General features: G+C 42.6%; 2 protein-coding genes across 2 annotated transcripts; one reads left to right on the top strand and one right to left on the bottom strand.

The window, feature by feature from the left end:
• Positions 1 to 3,155: 3,155 nt before the first annotated feature.
• On the bottom strand, positions 3,156 to 6,242 carry LOC146960350 (disintegrin and metalloproteinase domain-containing protein 17-like). Its single transcript, XM_085772449.1, has 6 exons — positions 6,092 to 6,242; positions 5,855 to 5,985; positions 4,962 to 5,129; positions 4,608 to 4,664; positions 3,432 to 3,638; positions 3,156 to 3,353 (listed from the first exon to the last, which is right to left on the bottom strand). Exons 1-6 carry the CDS (start codon positions 6,240 to 6,242, stop codon positions 3,156 to 3,158), a joined length of 912 nt encoding a protein of 303 aa, XP_085628575.1.
• Positions 6,243 to 6,765: 523 nt separating this feature from the next.
• LOC146960349 (cleavage and polyadenylation specificity factor subunit 3-like) lies at positions 6,766 to 13,614 on the top strand (the record flags this gene model as incomplete). Its single annotated transcript, XM_085772447.1, has 3 exons — positions 6,766 to 6,815; positions 13,251 to 13,340; positions 13,464 to 13,614. Coding segments are annotated over exons 1-3 (271 nt in total), but the record flags the coding sequence as incomplete, so codon positions are not given.
• Positions 13,615 to 13,834: the final 220 nt, after the last annotated feature.

The raw sequence follows: 13,834 nt of genomic DNA, 5'->3' as shown, positions 1-13,834 counted from the left end.
TTTTTTACACTAACTTTAATATTTTTTTGGCTACAGGTTTTATGTTTTTATGATGCAAGTCGATCTCATCTTGGTCTGAATATTGATATTTTTAGATTAAAATATAAAAATAAAATCACCAGAGATTAAAATAGTCAATAAATTACATTAAAGCAGAATGTTTAAAAATGTTTTTGACAAATGATCCATTAATGAGAACCATGAGATCTTGCTGAAAGCTCAGGAAGAAACGTGAGTTGATAAAATATCAGAATATCAATAAAAACTCTTTATCGATCAGCACTTTAAATCAGACAGTAGAACGTTTTATTGTGAAAGGGCAGACTGAGCGGACGCCTCAGTCCGACGACGACACAGTGACGTTAACAACATGACTCTCAACCGACCTTTAATTGGATCAATACAGACGATCGTCAGCATGTACATAACACACAGACACACACATCACAGTGTACAGGACTCAACACACACACACACACACACAGATAGACACAATATTAAAAATACTGACAAGTGCATTTGAATACCACAGAAGAGAAGAGAAGGCACTTTGAGCTCTGACATGTCAAAAATAAACATTTAAAACGATAATATGGCTTCAATCAATCGACAAAAAAAACACAAAACTTACCACAAAATAAATCTGACACAGTAAAAACATGTGATGAGAATAAACTCTGGTACCAAACAGCTCGAGTGACACAAACCAAACAGCTGAAAACACTCTGAAGTTTAACATCTGTGTCTTTATCCCCCCCCCCCCCCCAAAAAAAAACAGACACAGTCACAAAAATAAAAGCAACAACACAACGATATTTTATACAAAGATATATATACACACAGTAATAATAATAATCTGCCCTCGTACAGTAAGAAACAAACAGGTGAAATGTTCAGATAACTGACCTCAAACCAGGATAAAATAAAATAACAGGGAGGTGTTTTTAAAACTGTTTAGGTTAGGACAATTTTATACTGAAGTTTTAAGTTTTTCCTTTATTTTTATTAAGTGATTTAACATTTTGTCTATAAAAATTTACAAAATAGTAAAAAAAAAAAATGCCCAATGTAACTTAAAATGTATCAAAAGTCCCTTCAATCAAATATTCAATTTATTATAAAAAAAAAACAAAACAGTTGAGCCATCCATTTATCAATCACAATTATTGACTGAAAAACGACTTAAATTATTTGTTTCATTGCTGATCAACATTCAATCAATTAATCAGCTTATTGTTGCAGATGTGATACACAGTAAATACAATTGATTGACAGGTTTTAGTGGTTTTAAGGAGATGATGAACATTTATGTGATATAAAATACGGTGTCATGTAGCTCAGTGGGTCGAGTTGAAGGCACTTAACACTGTCACGTTCAAGGGTTCGATTCCCACTGAGTCTTAAAACAGAAACACTTTTTAACCCTTTAAACTCTCCAAACCTATTTTAACCCTATTTGTACTTTATTAATATCATTTATAGAATATAAAAACATTTTGAGCCTTAAAAATAAAACTTTGACCTCTGTGTTTTTGACTTTTACTGTTTTTTTATTTGGCAGCTGCACGTGTCATTGACTCTCAGTGCACTTTGACCTTTTGAAGCTGCAACTAATAATCATTTTGACTATTAATTAATCAATTAGTCTATCACACAGTAAAAAAAAAACAATTGATTCTGATGTAAAGACAAAAAAAAAACATCAAATAACCACAAATTAGAAGTTGACAACGTCAAATCTTTGGCATTTTTTGTGCTGTTGTGATAAAATATATAATATTTCTAAAGCTTTTAACAACATTATCCATTATTACAACATGTTGTGTTGATGCTGTTTCTATAAAATGCTGGTGACAAACACTTTGTCTCAATAGCGTCAGTTAGAAATAAATGTTTTTCTCTCATTAGACAGAAACTCTGTGCACATAAATGATTGTCATATTGAAGTTGAACCTTTTTGAAACATTAAGTTCAACTCAGCAACAGTTTGACTGATGACTGAGCTACAACAAGCGTTACATTTGGCCTTTAGGGAACTAAAACGAGAGCCGGGCTTCAGCTATAAAAGTGAACGACGACTTTATGTAACAGAAATAAACGTGTAACATTCAGGAGCAAAAAAAAATCTTTGGTGGGACGTTCAAGAACTAAAAACGGACGTAGGAGCGTACAGTTGCTGGTCGTATCGTGTAGTGTGTCATCAGAAGACGAGTTGGTCTGAGTTTGTACGGTGGCTGGCGGGGACCAATCGGAGCTTTAGCGACATTTTATTGGACGAATAAAAGTATTGAACAGATGATCGATCACCACAGTTAAACACAGTTTGATTGTGGAATCTGATCTGAGCACCGTTCAATCAGCACCAACGACGGTTTGATACCTGGAGAAGGTTCGATACCCAGCAGCGGCCCCTCGCTGCCACAGCTTCAACAGGACAATATGTTAGTTCGAGTCACTAAAGGACGTTAAAGAGACGCGGAGAGGACGGACGGAGCAGCGATTTGAAACCACGGTCTGACCACACAGGAGGACGACTGGAAGGAGACGTTTTGTTTCTTTTTCTTTTTCTTATTATAATTAGGGATCAACTGATATGGTTTTATCAGGGCCGATACTGATACCGATCATTAGTAATCAAGGAAACCGATATTTAACCGATATTCATTTGCAGTAAAAATGAAAATTTAAAAATAACACACCAGGGATCAGACTGAATACAGTCAACAGTTTGTTTCTGTTTTGTTCACTGTGAAAACCTTTGGGACATTGTTAAACAGCCAAGAGAGACGGCTTCGTTAGAGCCAAAGGAGTGCGTTTATGCGTTTAAAAATACATTTATTTTATTGGTTATCGGTGAAAAAAAACGGCCGATATCGATTATCAAAAAAAAAAAGGGAAATATCGGTCGATAATCGGTTGAACTCTGATTGTAATTAAATTCATTAAAAACGTTTTTCTGATTGAATGTGTCTCGATGTGATCAGACTGAGATCTGCTGCAGCAACAAAGCGTCAGTGCGGCGGCTTCAGGACGGAGCCGCTTTAAGAAAATAAAAAATAAAAAAAGTCGTAAAAGTTTGTGAAACCAGCACAGGAGGACGTGAGCGGGACAAACCGGGCGCCGTCCGTCCCGTCCCGTCCGTCCCGTCCCGTCCCTCAGCACTGCGTCTCCTTGGTGTCGATCTGGTGTTGCCTCTGCAGCCGGAACATCAGCGCCTTCTCGCTGCGACTCACCGCGCTCGTCTCCGTCAGGTCCTCGAAGGAGCGCCGCTGCTGCTCCGAGCGCTGCGCCGGGCGGCCGAACGCCTCCTGCAGCGCCTCCTCGTCCAGGTGGGAGTCGAAGCTCGGGTCCTCCTGGATGGTGGCCATGCGGGGGGAGTCCAGAGGGGGAGGAGGAGGTGGGGGAGGAGGGGGAGGGGGAGGGGCCGCCACCGCAGGAGGAGGAGGAGGATGGTGAGGAGGAAGAGGAGGATGATGACAGCAGGAGTCTGGACCGGGGCCGAAGCCGAAGCCGGAGACCGGCGGCGTGCTGGTCTGCTGCGGACCGGACGGCTGGAAGCGCAGGTTGGTGGTCGGGAAGGTCGGAGGCTTGAAGATCCGGACGGACGCAGACTCCAGGCTGCTCAGGAGCTCGGCATTCTGGGAAAATGAACAGAGTCAGTTGAGTTGGTGTAGGGATGTCACGATTATAAATTTTCTTGGATAAATAATCACGGTAGTACGATTACCACGATTATTATGCATTAATTAATTTCACAACACTATATATGAATGTGTAAAATCAAATATAGTCAAAATATAACTACATTATTGATAATATACACAAAATATTTTAAGTATCATTAATATAGGACCAATTATTACTCCCCCAGAGGAAGTATTTGAAATATTGAAGTCATTAATTGTCATCTATACCAAATGTTTGAGTTTATTTTAATAATTTTTTACATTTTATTATTACAAATGGCACACTGACATTTAAATTCCTACCAATTTAATGTTACGTGAGGTAAATGGACCAGTATCTGTGCATTTAGCTTTACTTTGGCGCTACATCTGCCGATACGGTTCCGATATAATCTTTTTTGGAGAGTGACAGTATTTAGAAATCTTTACGATAGATTACTTGTGGCGTTTAATACCACGAGGAATTGTGACAATAAGTAATCGTGACATCCCTAGTTTGATGGTTAAAGATGAACTCTCTCCTCCTCTTTGTCTCTAACCCTCCTCTCCTCCATGTGCGTTTGTTTTCAACAATTAAGCCGGTGAGAAATCAATCCATGGAGCGGTGGATAACGTTATTTATCATCTACCATGTTACCATGTGTATATCTGTGTAGTCTTATCTGTCATCAACAAGAGATTACGGGTTACGTTTGTGTGGCGGTGCCGCAGAGACGAGAGCTGGGACACCGGGTCGGAGGCTCTGATCTTACAAGGTTGGTTTTCAGCCAAGAGACGCTAGGTGGAAGGCAGAGAGCCTCCATTCTCCCAGGTAATGATTCGTATCAGACATATTTCCTCCTTTTGCTGCAATTTCATTACATTAATTGTGAAAAACAAGTAATTGTGACATCCCTAAAATACACACAATCAGATACTCACACTGGGGAAGAACAGAGACTTTGTGGTTTGCTCGTATTGTTTATCCAGCTTCTTGTCCTGAGAGAAGAAGATAAAGAAACTTTATTAATCCTGAAGGAGGTTGTTCACAGAAGAAAAGACAAAAGACAAGAGTAAACTAAACTAATCTCTGCACATCTTATAAAATATATATTTAAATGACTGTCCACCTGATCTATACAGACTAAAGACAGGAAAGACTTTATCATCTTCAGATTCTGGCTGTAGCACCTTAATCCCTTAGTATTAGTCGTAATACATCTCTGTAACGCGTCAGTCAGACAGTGTGACAGTGTGTAGTTTAGTTCCTGACAGAGACAGAACGGAGCGACTCACCACACAGTGGACCAGGATGCTGATAGGAACCCAGAAGAGCAGAGAGAACGCCACCACCGACCCCACGATGTTGTCGGCCAGAAACTTCCCAAACGTGTTGATGTCCAGTTTGTCGATGAAGTCCCACAGACGCTCCACCACGTCCTGCACCTGCTTCATGCACTTCCCCTGCAGGAGACACACACACACACACACACACACACACACACACACACACATACACACACAAGCTGTGTTTACATGGAGCCAAATATTCAGATTAGATTCGGTTTAGAGTCCAAACTGAATGAAAATGCTCCATATAAACAGCTCAATCACAACAAACAAGCCCAAACCAAATCAAGTTTCATTCGGTTTCACAGAGGCAGAATAAACCTTTTCTTAAATCGATCAAAAGTATAAAACAATAAAATCAAATCATGTAAACAGTTGACCTGAAAGACTCATTCAGAAAGGATTCAATCAGAAAGAGGAAAAAGTCTCCATGTAAACCCACCTACACACACTCACATCCCGCTTGTCTTTAATGTGTTTTTTTTGGGGGGGGGGTTTCCCCCTTTTACAAAGCATTTTATATAATAACACGTGAACATGGGGTGTTTTCTATTATAATAACACAAGGAAATAAATAATTAACCAAAAACTTAAACAAAAGAGGGGCTTTTCAGGGAAATATACCTTTCCAATGCTTTCAGATGTCTTCAAATTTGGAATGAGTGTGATGTCATACCATTCATCAACAGATGGTTTAAGCCATTTCTTTGTGATTACAGCTAAACTCAGTTCCAAATAAATAGTTTTCACACTCATAGTAGTTGAGCTAGAAGTTTGTCTTCAATGTGTTTTAAAGCTGCCGTGTGTGTGTGTGTGTGTGTGTGTGTGTTTCCACTCACCGCTCCGTCACAGAAGCCCACGGTGCAGGGTTTCCCTTTACGCAGGAACAGGAAGTTGCCCGTCTTGTCCTGGTAGGGGGCGCAGATGCCGCTGGTGCTCCGGCAGCAGACTCTGCACGACGCGTTGGTTTCTATAGAGACGAGAGGGAACAGATACAAGACTGAGACGGATGCATCATCATCATCATCACCACCACCACCACCACCACCTTGGTCTCACGCCGGTGTGGTCGTTACCGTTGCAGGCGCAGGGCTGCAGCTTCAGGACGGCCTGACAGAAAGGAACGCACTCCCCGTCCAGACACTCGCCGCTGTCCAGACACGCCGTCTTATCGGGAGCGTTTTCAGGAGGAGGACACTCGCTGCTGTTTCCTGTCACAACACACATAACAACACACACACAGTAGTTTTTTGGTTATTGTTAGATGATTTGATCAGATCTGATCCAAGAGCATCTGTTGTTGTGAGTCTGTCCCTCACACACCTTGTGCTTCTGAAAGTAAACTGTAAATTATTAGTCAACATGTTGTTGTCAAGGTAACATGAAAGTGGGTAGGTGCTGTTCCATCCATGTTTATAGTATCTGGACCCTCACAGACTCTCACACTCAGTCACTTTACAGCTGACAAAGAGAGAGGGAGTGATGCTGCCTGTCGCTCAGGTGGAGCTGTGACACAGCAGTGTGTTGATGCTGCGTGTGTGTGTGTGTGTGTGTGTGTGTGTGTGTGTGTGTGTGTGTGTGTGTGTGTGTGTGTGTGTGTGTGTGTGTGTGTGTGTGACAGTAACATCTCGGCAGACGACATGCTCTACACGGAGACGGACCTGGAGGACAGCATGGAGAAGATCGAGACCATCAACTTCCACGAGGTGAAGGAAGTGGCCGGCATCAAGTTCTGGTGTTTACCACGCCGGACACGTGCTGGGCGCCGCCATGTTCATGATCGAGATCGCCGGCGTCAAGGTAACGGACGCTCACCGCCACTCACATGACTCAGCTGTTCAACCCTCTGTTGGTGTTTTGTTTTTTGCTTTTTTACTTTATTTTGCAAATAAATCGATGTACAAACCAATAAGGCAAATAGTAAACTTGTAAATATAAATAAATACAAAACATAAGATATAAGAGCATGAAATAAAATAAACAAACATCAAATAAACAAGACAAAGAAAAGAAAGTATGTACACGTAAAGTAAATAAATTAGAAAAATTTAACATTTCAATCAATAATCGATGTGACCAGATCAATAAACTGAGTCTGACAAACAGGAAATCAGAAGTAAGGCTTCTAAAACATGCAGCATCCCTTCAAAATAAAAGCATGGAAATACAAATCCTTTTAAAAAAAGAAACTGTTTTTAACACCGTGTTGTCCTGCACTTTATCGTCATCATGTCTAAATGGAAGCGCATATTGATAAGTAATTTCATCAACTCACAAAAAATATTTCCCAGAATGCACCTCTTCACCTAAACTTCATTATCACATAATATCACATTATGTAAATTATAAACATATGAATCGCAGTGATTCACTCTCTCTGCTGCGACAAAGAACAGATGTTATTATGATTTATTTATCTTAGTTGGAGCAGAAACAGTGAAGATTAAAACGCAGCTGTGTTTTGATTAAAAAGTGATTGATTGAAAATCCTAATCAATAATCACAGACTTCAGGCTCCAGAGTCAATTTCTCTTCATTTGATGAGCAAAATAAACTGTTTAAAGACGTCGCCTCGGGCTTTAAGTTGAAGGATGGTTTTATAATTTTAACATTTTGTTGAATAATCCAATTAATAATAAACAAATGTATACTTTTAGATCATTTTATTCATTTGTATGTTGTGTTAATCCTATATATGCTGGTGTTGATGTATAATTAATTCAAATATCATGACAAGGAGAGTTTGAAGGTGATCCGTGACTAAATCTGAAGTTAATTCCCATCTACTGATTACCTTGTTTTAACCAGTCAACAGGCCTCCTGAGGTGTGTGTATATTAACCTACACCTGAAATACACAGCATCATAAAATATGCATGCACTTAAACTTTTATATGAAATAACAGGGTATCCACGGGGTCTTAAAAAGTCTAAAATTTGAAAATCTAAATTTTAGGCCTTAAAATGTCTTAAATTTGTTGAATTATTGTGTTCAAGTCTTAAATCATTTTAGACAGGTCTTAAATTTTCTTATGCCCACCATGGACGAGCATTTCACTCGCATTTGCCCCTAAAAAAAAAATACATGTGTGAACCAGGAAAATCACAAAAAGAAAGAGCACAACCTGCGATTGGTCAAAAACTACAAATCCCACAATTCTCTGGCCTCAACAATAACAGTAGTTAGTGAAAGTAATGGAGAGTGGAGCTGTCGGTGAAAAGAGGAAACAACGCCACGTCTGGTCCTGTTCTATGTTGTTCGTTCACACCGTCACCGTTTATTCGTTACGTCCGCGGTGTAAAAGGCCGTAACGCAAAGACGCGATTAGGCGCGAGACGCGATTAGGCGCGCGACGCGGTAGACGCGACTTTTTTTTTTTGCGACGCAATACACGCGATTCTTTTTGGGCGACGGGACCTTCGCGTCTTCGTCTATTTCATCGTGTTTGGTGGGAAGACCCACAAGGGGCTTCCCACCAAACACGAGGAACGCTTTTTTTTCGCTCGAGTTGTGACGCGCGACCAAACGCGAGATACGCGGTTTGACGCTCTTTTTGACTCGTGTCAAAAAAAAATTCACGAGCCCGCCAACAACTTTTTTTTTTTTTCAAAGCAGGTTCAACTGGACTTAGTTATTTGTCTAGGAAGACGTTTCACCTCTCATCCAAGAGGCTTCATCAGTTCATGTAGCATCTGACCAGGCTGGGACTGGTCCAACTAACTGGTCTGGAGACTCAGTATAAGTCCAGTTGCTTTCGATTTAACCTCCTTTGAAATACTATGACCTGGACAAATGAGAATATGCACAGGCCTACAACAACATTTCTGCTCTCATCAACCATGGTTGAGGTCACAACGCTGCGCTGTAGCTGCTCTGGAAGTCCGAGACACTAGGTGCGTTTCCATCAGCTGTTTAGATGCGCATCGAGATGTATCGCATCGGAAAATGATGATGGAAACGCCGTGATTCGCATTAAAATCCCCTGATTCGCACAAAATGAAATACGCTCGCTATGGCCGGGTTTTGGTTGATTCGAATGGGATGGAAACAGCTGTATGCGAATCAAGTGTGACGTAGCGCACTTTCACTCCGTCTACTCCCGTGTTTGCAGTTCACTCACAAGACAACATCAGGGTTTCCGCTGTCACACAACAATTAATTAATTGTGGCGCATCGCCACGGCAAAATAAAAGCCCCCACACACCTTCATTTGTGATTACTGCACAGTTCTTCATAGTTCCTCCTCAGTAAAAACCAAACTTATCAACCAGCGAATCCAGCGTTTATCATTAATAAAGTATGGGGCGGCGCAACTCTCTCTCTCTCTCTCTCTCTCTCTCCCACACACACACACACACACACACGGGTCGCGTTATGACGGTAATAAACATATGCGCTAAATCGCGCTAATGTGTTCAAATCAGACCGTCCGTCCGTCCGGCCGGGAGGGGGGGGATGCAAAGTCCGTAGATGGAAACACACATGATTCGAATTTCTTTTAATGCGCATTTTCCAGTAATTCGAATCACTTTGGATGGAAACATGGCTACTGAGGCCAAACGCCGCCGTCGCTTCTGATCCATGTCGGCGAGTTCCGGGCTGATGAGCTACAGAGACTTTAGAGTCAAAGGAGCAGTGCGTCGCTGTGTCGGACTGTTTGGATTTAATGAAGAAGCTGCACAGAGTCAGGTGAGCAGAAGCTGCCCCCCCCCCCCCCCCCCCCCTCACCGTGGAGCCGCTGCTGTCTCACAGCCGCCACCGACCCCTAGAATAAAACACCACCGACCCCTAGCGTGACGCACAGTGTTATGAGACACATTATGCATCCCAACTGTCTTTTTTTTTAGAGGATTTTTTTTTTTTAACCAAGAATGCGAAAAATCATGATCCAGGGGCCAAAATTCGAAACAAATATATTTTTAATCATAATTCTCATTATTCTCCTGATGTCGGTTTAATGTAAACAGATTGAGCTGATACGCGAGAGTAATGTGACAGCGGGGCAGTGCTGCAGCTGCTGTGCTGTGATGGACCTGATCAGACTGGTGGTGGTCCACAGTGAATCAGTCCCAGATCCTCCACCGTCAGCAGATCCCCCGAAAGCCCCCGCAAATAATACATCGACAAGAAGTTAAGTGGCAAGTTGCACCTTTTCGTCGGCTTATTATTTGCGGATTTTTTTTTTTATAGCCTATATAACGTCACTGCAACATGCGGCTCTCAGTGCTTGTCGGTGTTGTGTCTATAAATTGTGAAATAACTTTTCCTCAATAGAAATATGAGACGTGGTCGATATGTTTCATTCATCCATGTTTTGGCAGACAATACAAATAACCAATGATAATGAGATTTCCACCGCGTCGAACCAATCATGTGGCTGGAATAGAGCCAGTCAACAGTAACATGTGCATTTGTTTGGGTTGCTGCAGATGTGCACATCAGCTGACACCGCCAGAGAGAGACACATAACAGCCGCTTCAAGGAGACTAGCGGACTTTTTTTTTTTTTTAATAGCCTCTTCATTCATCTTGGGCGGGGGGCGGTGCGCCGTCTTATAATGTTACAGAAAACCCTGCATTATGTTTTTTACAACTCGTGTTCCTACACTATAGAGACAACTTGCTGTTGGCTCTATATTTCAAGAAACTTGTTTTCTGTTTAAAAGGCACAATTCACCCATCTTTTAACCGGGTAGTTACGTCTCCAGTCTGTCGAGCGGGCGAGCGCACAGCTGATGTGCTTCCATTCCCACAGACGCACGGATTCAGTGTGGACAGAGAGCGTCAGATGTGACGCGATTGTCGGACGCTCGTTCGCGTCGCATCCAGTTAGGACACGGTGTGAGCAGCCACATCCACTGCGCTCTGGATCAGCTGATCGGTGCTCAGGTGACGTTAGATCTTCACTTTTTTAAACTCATACAAAGTGCAGCCAAACAGCAGGCTGAAGAGAGAGGACCAGCAGCAGCAGCAGCAGCAGCTCTGACAGCTCCTCTGTGGCGCTGCAGACAGGCTGCAGGTGAGCTGGCCTGAGAGCAGAGTGCCGTCTCTTTTTTTTTTTTTTTTTTTAGCAGCCTTTGTTACAGGTGATAGGCTACATGTCCATGTGCATGTGCATGAGAACTGATTTTGAATCGAAGAGACACCCAAATATTCACATCCTTCAGTCCAGGCTTTTGAAAAGAGAGTAGCCTATAAAATCAGCTTCATGTAGCAGTTTACTTTAAAATGGTTCGAATATATTGCTGCTGAATAAATCTGAAACATGTGATGTGCATTTTTGGGGGGGAAATATGGCTTCTGATATAATAGTCTGTAGACATCATCATCATTCAACGTTTTCACATGGTCTGGTGTTAATAAAGCAAACTAAAAATCGCAAAAAGAAAATCAAGAATCGGTTGAATCGAAAATCGATTTTGAATCGAATCGTGACCCTAAAAGTCGGATCGAATCGTGAGCCACCCAAAGATTCACATCCCTAGTACAGAGACCTGCCACAGTGTCATGGTGCATTAATATAAACTTCAACCTCAGAGCTGTCAGTCCTCAGACTGTCCTGACTGTCCCTGAACATCACACAGGGATGCAAACAGCGCGCCGAAAAGCGAAACTCGCTTTTTTCATGACCAATTGACCCTTCGCCAACTCCTCCCACAAACGGCTATTGTCCAATCCTTCGTTAGCAACCGTAACTACAGGCCTGGCAAGCTTTCAGCAGTGAGTCATTACGTTTGCTTTTGTGGACACATTTTTGAGACTAGGACGAAAATCATTTGTTTGTAGAGAAGGATGTTGTTGCTGCTGCTGCTACTACGGCGGCGGCGGCGGCGGCAGCAGCAATATAGAGATGTTCAGATATGAGCGGACTTTTTTTTTCGACTTGAGCAAGTGTAGATATGGGGAAAACCATATGTTCACCTCCGAAATGACAGCTGTACTTTTAGGGCTTTTACCTGGGCTTTTAGGCGAGGGATCCTCCAGGCAGGGACTGCTTTCACTGACTGATACAGCGGTGGGAGAAAACAAAACAGCAGCGAAAACTGTATGTGGTTCACAATCGCCCAAAAACTTAGAGTTTGACAACGTTTCATGACCAGTGAGATGACCTAAGTCTTGGTGGGTTGATAGACGGTAAAATTACCGGTCCTTACTGCTGCTCTGTACATTGTCCAGTCGTGTCGTTGAACAGATGTTTTATCCTCCTGCGCGAGTCACGTCACTGAAAACTATGAATGCTCTTTGTGATTTCTTCTCTCTATTATCTCAGAACAGTTTATCCAGAAATTTGCTGATATTTCCTTTGAAATCGATACCAAATACTGCCAGGAGCATGGCTGGGAGTGAAAGCTTGCCCGGCGTAGCAACAGTAACCAAGGGGGCGGGGCTTACGCGAAGGGTCAATTAGGTGACTTGTGTGAATCGTTCAGATCCGAAGAGTTTTTGTTTTGAGGGGGGGGGGTCTCAGCGTCTCAGCTCGGGTCAGTAAAATGTTTTTCTAACAGGCTGACAGTGACAATCACGTGAGGCGAACTCATTCATGGTCTCTGATTACACTGATAACAGCCGACCTCCAATGTAGACGCGCGACATGCACGCACGTTACCCAAAGCGGTGACGCCGTTTTTTCCCCCCGTGCATGTCCGCGGCGCACAGCTCCACGGACGTGCACGGTTCCCTACGTTGCTGTGTCAGGCAGGTGTTTCCACGGAGCTCTGCCCCGTTTCAGAGGTGAAGGAAGCCCTAAGTGGAAAGACGTCGCCTCCGCCATGTAGAATGTGTTCAATTAAAGTGAAACTAACACATTATATAGGCCTATATGTCCATTACACACCGAATGGGATGTTAAATCCCATGTCTTTATTTCTTCAGTTTATTTTAATAGTAATAATTATGACTAACATTCAGTGAAGACCTAAAAATCAGTATCTCCAAAATTGAAATATTGCAATGGTTTTTATTTTTTTTAAAGCATTTTTAATATAGAAATGTTGGCCTTCTGAAAACTGTCCATCTATATGCACTCAATACTTGGTTGGGGTTGAACTACTGGAAATTGACTTTTCTGTGATATTGTTAATGGTGAGCCCCCCCCCGCCAGACAATACCTCTCTTTTTTGATCCTGACCCGTTTGCATCCCTGTGTGTGTGTGTGTGTGTGTGTGTGTGTGTGTGTGTGTGTGTGTGTGTGTGTGTGTGTGTGTGTGTGTGTGTGTGTGTGTGTGTGTGTGTGTAGTTGTTGTACACAGGAGACTTCTCCCGTCAGGAGGACAGACACTTGATGGCGGCGGAGATCCCCAGCGTCAAACCAGACATCCTCATCACCGTGAGTGGAGCCGTTCAACCTGTTCAATCTTTATTTAAACACAGAGCACAGACACTTAACATTGAACCTGTGTGTGTGTGTGTGTGTGTGTGTGTGTTTGTTGTGTGTGTGTGTGTGTGTCAGGAGTCGACCTACGGGACTCACATCCACGAGAAGCGGGAGGAGAGAGAGGCTCGGTTCTGCAACACGGTCCACGACATCGTCAACAGAGAAGGTCGATGTCTGATCCCCGTGTTCGCTCTGGGCCGAGCGCAGGAGCTGCTGCTCATCCTCGGTGAGACCACGGCAACAACGACGCCATGACGACGCACGGCGACCTAAGAGTGGCGCTTTCCCTTCAGCTGAGGGAAAAATAAATTCAGGCTTCAAGTTTTATTTACAAGATTAAACTAAGGGACGTGTTTCTGTCTATGGATCACACAGAAACATTTTCATTCACCATACACACTCGTTAAAGCCCCAGTGTGTAACTTATTTGGCTTTTTAGTAGCAAA

This window comes from Trachurus japonicus, unplaced genomic scaffold (genome assembly GCF_045865225.1).
Source record: "Trachurus japonicus isolate A0001 unplaced genomic scaffold, Traja_1.0 AP030484.1".
In the NCBI taxonomy this organism is placed as follows: domain Eukaryota; kingdom Metazoa; phylum Chordata; class Actinopteri; order Carangiformes; family Carangidae; genus Trachurus; species Trachurus japonicus.
Note: the sequence above shows the minus strand (reverse complement) of the source record. Positions and strands in the feature narration are given on the sequence as shown.

Coding starts and splice junctions, on each gene's coding strand:
- LOC146960350 (XM_085772449.1), bottom strand. CDS start 6,242: ATGTGTGTTGTGACAGGAAACAGCAGCGAGTGTCCTCCTCCTGAAAAC. Junction 5,130..5,854: donor TGGGCTTCTGTGACGGAGCG/GTGAGTGGAAAC, acceptor TGTCTCCTGCAG/GGGAAGTGCATGAAGCAGGT. Junction 3,639..4,607: donor AGTCTCTGTTCTTCCCCAGT/GTGAGTATCTGA, acceptor TCATTTTCCCAG/AATGCCGAGCTCCTGAGCAG.